At 60.1% G+C, this 6946-nt stretch overlaps 2 protein-coding genes across 2 annotated transcripts in view; one reads left to right on the forward strand and one right to left on the reverse strand.

The window, feature by feature from the left end:
• PGAM1 (phosphoglycerate mutase 1 (brain)) overlaps positions 1-145 on the reverse strand; it is a 2556-nt gene extending 2411 nt beyond the window's left edge. Inside the window, exon 1 of the mRNA XM_009887702.1 lies at positions 136-145. Coding sequence (XP_009886004.1) covers positions 136-145 — 10 coding nt within the window. The remainder of the gene's footprint in view (positions 1-135) is intronic.
• Positions 146-521: 376 nt separating this feature from the next.
• RRP12 (ribosomal RNA processing 12 homolog (S. cerevisiae)) overlaps positions 522-6946 on the forward strand; it is an 11119-nt gene continuing 4694 nt past the window's right edge. The window contains exons 1-20 of the mRNA XM_009887703.1: positions 522-549; positions 650-885; positions 982-1065; positions 1302-1378; positions 1564-1669; positions 1829-1945; positions 2060-2198; positions 2546-2673; positions 2964-3062; positions 3142-3233; positions 3311-3422; positions 3586-3683; positions 3812-3926; positions 4204-4346; positions 4752-4873; positions 5029-5093; positions 5205-5367; positions 5468-5622; positions 6008-6075; positions 6459-6552. Coding sequence (XP_009886005.1) covers positions 522-549; positions 650-885; positions 982-1065; positions 1302-1378; positions 1564-1669; positions 1829-1945; positions 2060-2198; positions 2546-2673; positions 2964-3062; positions 3142-3233; positions 3311-3422; positions 3586-3683; positions 3812-3926; positions 4204-4346; positions 4752-4873; positions 5029-5093; positions 5205-5367; positions 5468-5622; positions 6008-6075; positions 6459-6552 — 2241 coding nt within the window. The remainder of the gene's footprint in view (positions 550-649; positions 886-981; positions 1066-1301; positions 1379-1563; positions 1670-1828; positions 1946-2059; positions 2199-2545; positions 2674-2963; positions 3063-3141; positions 3234-3310; positions 3423-3585; positions 3684-3811; positions 3927-4203; positions 4347-4751; positions 4874-5028; positions 5094-5204; positions 5368-5467; positions 5623-6007; positions 6076-6458; positions 6553-6946) is intronic.

A 6946-nucleotide genomic window follows, 5' to 3' on the forward strand; every position in this document is an offset into this window, starting at 1 on the left:
CCCTGGGCGTAACGACCGTGTCCTCGACATCCCAAAGCCCGTGGCCGTGCCTGTGGCTGCTGCCGCGGTGCCTGGCACAGAGAGGAACGCGGCAGAGACTCCTGCTCAGAAGGCCCCGTGATGGGGAAGAGGGACCCCAGGCCATGGTGGTCTGCGAGGGGATGGAGTTCCACAGCCCTGGCTGCTGGTGGCCGAGGAGATCTTTCCTCTGCAGATAAAGAAAGATGTCTTGCAGCCCGCGCTGTTCCCTTGCAGCTGGTTGCGAGCCGGTGTCAGACTGAGAGGGACATGAAGCGTGTGCCTTGGTTGTCAGGGCTCCAGGCAGAAGATAAATGGGGTGAAGTACACCGACCACCAGCATTAAAGCTGTGGTACACCAGGATGTGTTTGTGAGGCCGTGATGCTCTCCTCTATCAGAGATGGCTGGACTGTGCCCTGGTTTGTTTTCACAGGAATCAGGAGCTCTCTCCACTTATCGCTGTGCCTTTTCTCATCTTGGGGAAGCAGCATTCGTATTCGACATGAATTCGATGAGCTCCAGCCGAGCTGGTCTGGTTGGGAGGGGAAGGAGCGGGCTGTGGGGAATTTGGGGATGAATGGCAGAGCAACGCAACTTTGAGGTTCTGACCCTACCTCTTCACCCTGGCAGAGAAAAGCAACTTGACAGTGGATGCGGTGAAGCTGCACAATGAGCTGCAGTCGGGGTCCGTGCGTTTGGAGCGGCCGAGTGACAGCGCTCAGCTCCACATGGAGGAGGACAATGCTGGTGAGGCCGCCACAGAGAAGTCCTCCGGTACCTTCCTGAGTGGCCTGAGCGACTGCACCAATGTCACCTTCAGCAAGGTGCAGCGCTTCTGGGAGTCCAACTCTGCCTCTCACAAAGAGGTATGGGCAGGAGCGGGGCTGGAGGAAGGTCCGGTGGGGATGGCCTCCCTGGATGTCGAACTGAGGGTGCTGACCTGCTCCGCTTGCTGTTCATAGATCTGTGCCGTGCTGGCAGCCGTGACGGAGGTGATTCGCTCGCGGGGCGGCAAGGAGAGTGAGACGGAATACTTTGCCGTGCTGGTGAGTGACAGTCACGGGGAAGATGTGTGAGGGGATCTGCTGTTGGCAGCATGGGTGGGCTCTCAGGATGGGGGGTGGTGGAAGGTGCTGTGCTTGTAGCCAAGGTCCTGGGTGTCCTTCTCCAGCAGAGATGCTGCTGGGCTGCTCCTGGTTTCTCTGCCTCCTCAAGGGTTGGGGATGGGGAAGGGCTGGTGCAAACCCGCTCTCCCCCTCGCTCACGCCTCCTCTGTTCCCAGATGACCACACTGGAGGCAGTGGAGTCCCCCGAGTCACTGGCTGCTGTTGCCTACCTGCTCAACCTCGTCCTAAAGCGGTGAGTGGCTGGTAGAGGAACAGGGAGAGCTGCCCAGGACCACCTTCAAAGAGGGGCTGGTGTTGTCCCCCTCACCAGGCTGGGGAAATGACCCAACTAGAGCAGGCTGGGGATGCAGTTCCCTGCGAGACTGCCACTGGCTTCCTGCTCCTCACGCTACCGATGCACCTTTTTTTTCCTGGCAGGGTCCCAAGCCCTGTGCTCATAAAAAAGTTCTCAGATGCCTCAAAAGCCTTCATGGGTATCGTCTCCTCGCAGGCCTGCAGCAGCTCCACCTCTGCTCTGCGATGGGTGAGTAGCCGAGAGGCAGCCGGCAGTGCCAGCTCTGGCCAGTGGTCTGCTGAGAGCTGGGGTCGAGCTGCTGCTGTAGGGTGGTTCTGGGTGCTTCTCCTCAAGCTATTGCAATGTCTCTGGGGAGATGCTAATGCCCTTGCTGCTCCCTTGTTGTAGGTCCTCTCTTGCCTGGCCACACTGCTGCGAAAGCAGGACTTGGCAGCCTGGAGCTACCCTGTCACCCTCCAGGTCTATCATGGCTTGCTGAGCTTCTGCATTCATACCAAGCCCAAGGTGAGCTCCTAGTTCCCCTGGCGAGGGATGACGCTGCCTTTGGGGCTCGTTTGTGGGGCTGGCTGTGTGTCGGGGGTCTGTGGCTCCTACCCACCTGGGCTCTCCTTCCCCCAGGTGCGGAAAGCAGCACAGTATGGCGTGTGCTCCATCCTGAGGGGCAGCGAGTTCATGTTTGGAGACGCAGCCCCTGAGCATCACCCTGCAGCACCCTCCACTGCCAAGTTCTGCGTGCAGGAGATTGAAAAAGCTGGAGGTGTGGGGCACGGGAACAAGGGGTCTGCAGCTGAGGGGGTGAGGGGGTGCTGTGGTCTGGGCCTGGGTCCCATTCTCCCTCTCTTCATGGGAGAATAGGGACTTGAAGGGAAAAGGGGAGGGAGTAGCACCCTGGATTGCTGGGGAGGGTATGAGATGCCGCTGGAGCACCTAAGGTGTTTTGGACGGCCCTCGGCCATCTGTCTCTTGCTCTGCTATTCCCAGAAGTCGGGGGGGGTGTTCACTCCAGCTCTGTGGGTCAGCCCCAGTGCTGTCACAGGGCGCTTTGCCTCTGGCAGGGCTTTGCCATGGGGTGTCACAGGCTCAGGCGCTGCTCTGCTCCTGCAGGCACCAAGGAGGCGACCACCACCCTGCATGTCCTCACCCTGCTGCGGGACTTGCTGCCATGCTTCCCTGCAACCGTGGTGAAGACCTGCTGTGAGACCTTGCTCCGAGTCATGACCCTCAGCCACGTGGTGAGTGTCCCTGTGCCAGGGGTAGCAAGGGCAGCCCCTTTCCCCCTTGGCTGTGCCCTGGAAGGGCTCGAAGCCCCTCGGCTGCCAGCTGGGCGCCTGGAAATGCAGAATGCAAATGTGGAGGAGCGCAGGTCAACTGGTCTTGCTGGCCTGCCTGCTGTGGAAGAGGGAGGCAGTTGCAGCAGCACTGGGCTTCCTTGGGCAAAGCCTGCTTTGGAGTAGGGGGGCAGAGGGTGTGAAGGGGTGCTGCCTGCCATGGAACCCCCATCCTGATGCCATGTCCTTCGCAGCTGGTGACAGCATGTGCCATGCAAGCCTTCCACAGCCTCTTCAGTGCCCAGGCCAGCGTGGCGTGCCTGCCGGCTGAGCTGAATGCCCAGATCATCACCGTGAGTATGGGGCGCTGGCACGGGGAGGGATGGGGCTGGCAGTGCTGCAGCGCCACCCATCCCTTCTCTGTTTCCCCAGGCTCTCTACGACTACGTGCCCAGCACAAGTGACCTGCAGCCACTGCTGACCTGGCTGTCCACCATGGAGCGGGCGCACATCAACCTGGGCAGGTGAGAGCAGGGGCCACAGCCGGGCAGGGGGAGAAGTGGCCGCTTGTTCTCTCACTCACCCGGTCTCTCTTCTCCAGGCTGCAGAAGGACCTGTGCTGGGCTCACCTGCCCCGGCTCTTCTCGGCTGCCATGAACTGCTTCCTCTCTCCGCACTCCCAGGTGGTGTCAGCGGCAGCACAGACCCTGGAGGTACTGTGCCTGGGTGCCTCTCCTGGCTTGGCTGCCCCGATCCTCGCGGGGAAGCAGTACCTGGGGGTTTGGGACTCGCTGGGAGGTAGTCTGCCCCTCTGTGCCTCCCAGGCTGGGGGTCTGCAATCCACTGCTGCTTTATTTTCCCTGTTTGTCTTTGCAGACGCTCCTGAGTGAGTGTGTCACTCCCCATATGGATGACCTGGGCACTGTCACAGCATCTGCCCCAGCCCCTGCCTCCTACCTGTGCAAGATGTTCAGGTGAGGAGCGGTGGTGTGGGAGAGACTGTCCCTGTGGGTCTGTCTGAGCTCTGAGCAGCCTCTGCCCAGTCCCCGATCGGTGCTGGGTGGGTCCCTGTGGGTGTGACCATCTCCTTTCTCCTCTCCAGATCAGTGGAGGAGGGCCTGACGTATCGTTTCCACGCAGCATGGGACGAAGTGCTGCGGGTGCTGGAGGTCTTTTTTGAGACATGTGGGAAGCAGTGCCACCCCATCATGAAGAAGGTGAGCCAGCCTGGGAGGGAACAGAGGTGTCAGGCTCATCCACGGAGGCAGGTGGGATGGCAGTGCTGCTGCCTGGGCTGTGTTGCCCTCTCTGGCTGCGGAGCGGGGCCGTCCTGGTGCCCACTGTCCTGCCTGTGCCTGGGCAGGGTGTGCGCAGCTCTGTCACTCAGCACAGGAACACACAGGGCAGCTGGCATCCCCGGGCAGGAATAGTGACTGACCCATGCTTGACCTGCCTCTATGGCTCCTCTGTGACTGTCCTACCCTGTCCCTACAGTGTCTTCAGTCCCTGTGTGACCTACGTCTCTCCCCACACTTCCCCTACACTGCTGAAGTGGACCAGGCGGTGGGGGCTGCCGTGGGTGCCATGGGCCCTGAGGTGCTGCTGGAATCCGTGCCCCTGGAGATCAACGGCAAGGAGTGAGTACAGCCGTGGGGTAGCGGGTCCTGCACCCGCTCCCAGCAGCAAAGGACACTTGTCTCCAGCTGACAAACCTTTTCTTCTTGCACCTTTCTCATCTGCATCTTCTCTGACCTCTCCATGAGCCAGTGCAAATGACGGGTACCCCCAACACCCTTAGTGGAGTACTATCCCTTTGCTTTCTTTGGCTGATACTTTCTCTGTTTCCCCCCAGTTCTCGTACTGGGATATGACCAGCTGCCAGTCTGTCTGTGATGGTGGCAATTTTGCAGCTGTTTGTTACATTCCTCTTCAGTCTCCATGCTTCCCTGTGCCCAGCCTTGGGGCTGGACGGAGGTGCCCCGTGCCCAGGGGCTGATACCAGCAGTGCCCATGCTCCCCTGACCCGTGCCTTCCCTTCCCAGGGAGACTCTGGATTTCCCCCGCAGCTGGCTCCTGCCAGTGCTGCGGGACTACGTGCAGGGCGCGCGGCTTGGCTTCTTCACCAGCTACTTCTTGCCCTTGGCGGCCGCCCTGAAAAGCCGAGGTGAGGAGGATGGCATGGGTGGGGGTCCCAGCGGGTGCGATCCTGGGCTCCTGGGAGACCCAGGGTGCTCCATGGGACCTCCCTTCCCTTCCCTGGAACGGAGCAGGGCTTTGCCACTTCTGCTGCTCTGCTCATCATCCCCTTCTCTTCTGCAGCCCTGGAGTTTACCCAGGCTGGGAAGAGCATGGAGGCCAAGATCTACGACACGCTGCAGTGGCAGGTAACAAGGAGGGCCCGGGAGACGTGCCGTGGTGTACCTATGGTGCCAGGTTGGGGAGTGGTGACTCAGGCGGAGGGTGATGGCCTCCTACCTCTTCCTTTTGCCTTCCAGGTCTGGACCCTGCTGCCCGGCTTCTGCACCCACCCCACAGACGTGCTGGGGTCCTTCAAGGGGCTGGCCCGCACCCTGGGCATGGCCATCAGCGAGCGCCCGGACCTGCGCCCCACCGTGTGCCAGGCCTTGCGCACCCTCATCCACAAAGGATGCGAGACAGGTTGAAGGGGGGACAGATCCTCATTGGTGGGTCCTTGTCCCCTGCGGTGAACCGGAGAGGGGAGATGCTGATCCGCACCCCTTTGTCATCCTCTCCCTAGATGCGGAGCGGGCAGAAGTGGGTCGCTTTGCCAAAAATTTCTTGCCCATCCTGTTCAACGTGTACAGCCAGTCCGAGGAGGACGGGGGCACCAGTGCACAGCGCCGCTCCGTGCTGGACACTGTCCGAGCTTACTTGACCATCACTGATCCCCAGGTGAGGGGACCCTGGAACAGTGGGGCAGGTTCTCCTGGCTCAGGCAGGCCAGCATCTCCCAGTTGGATCCAGTTTGATGGGGCTGTGGTGGATGCCTGACTGGAGAAGACAAGAAAGAAACTGGGCAGAGAGCAGCCCTTCTCTGCCTTCGGGAAGAGGGAGGAACCCCTTCCCAGCCAGCAGTCTGGGATTTCCCAGTCTTGCAGCTGCATCCGGCATATTGAGCATGAGCCCTTTGGGAATTTGTCCAGCTCATTTTGGACCTGTGGTGCTTCTGGTGTCCACAAAGTCCTGCGGAAAGGTGTTTGCCAGGTGGATTGCAAACTCTTGTAAAAGCACTCCCTTCAGTCCGTTCTGATTCTGCTCTGTTGTGCTTGCCCTGCAGATGGTGTGTGGGTTCCTGCAGAAAGCCAGTGAGAAGCTGACCAGTCCTGAGAGCTCCGAGTTTGCCAGGTAACACCCTAATGGGTAAAGCTGACAGCTTCCTCCTGGTGAGCAGCGCTGGGCGCTCGTACTGGCCCCGGTGGGACGTGCCACTCTCGTGCATCCGATGAGGCTCACCGCCAGAGTGCCAGCGTGGTCGGGCAGTGTTAGTGATGTTTTAGGTATCCACCTGCGTGTCCTTCTCTGCTGCAGACTCTCCATCCTGGACCTGGTGGTTGCAATGGCGCCCTACGCTGATGAGCAGTCCCTGGGCTCCCTGTACCGCACCATCCAGCCCTGGTAGGATGTGCCACTCTCGTGCATCCGATGAGGCTCACCGCCAGAGTGCCAGCGTGGTCGGGCAGTGTTAGTGATGTTTTAGGTATCCACCTGCGTGTCCTTCTCTGCTGCAGACTCTCCATCCTGGACCTGGTGGTTGCAATGGCGCCCTACGCTGATGAGCAGTCCCTGGGCTCCCTGTACCGCACCATCCAGCCTTACCTCCAGGTCAGTCAGCCCCCAGCCTGGCAGGCACAGGGGGTGCAGTGGGGCACCATCTGCTCGCTCCCAGCTTGGATCCGCGCTCTGGGGGGGGATGAGGAGCTGCTATAGGGGTGTCGTGGTTTAGGCCAAATCGCCTACTGGGGACCTGGGGGACCCCAGATGGGACTGACAGATGCTCCACTCTACCCCTTTTCAAGGCAGAGGAGGGAAAAAGAGACGTATGAGTTTAGAAGGAACTAAACTACTTTAATGAAATATTAATAATAAAATAAAAAGAAATAATGAAATGCATACAAAACCGTATCAAGTTCCCAAGATGACAATCATGACACCGGCTGGCACTGGGGCAGTCCCAGGCTGGACTCAGTGGCAGACGGGGACTGGATTCCCGGTCTGC

The sequence above is a fragment of the Charadrius vociferus genome, unplaced genomic scaffold (genome assembly GCF_000708025.1).
Source record: "Charadrius vociferus isolate BGI_N301 unplaced genomic scaffold, ASM70802v2 scaffold486, whole genome shotgun sequence".
Lineage (NCBI taxonomy): Eukaryota > Metazoa > Chordata > Aves > Charadriiformes > Charadriidae > Charadrius > Charadrius vociferus.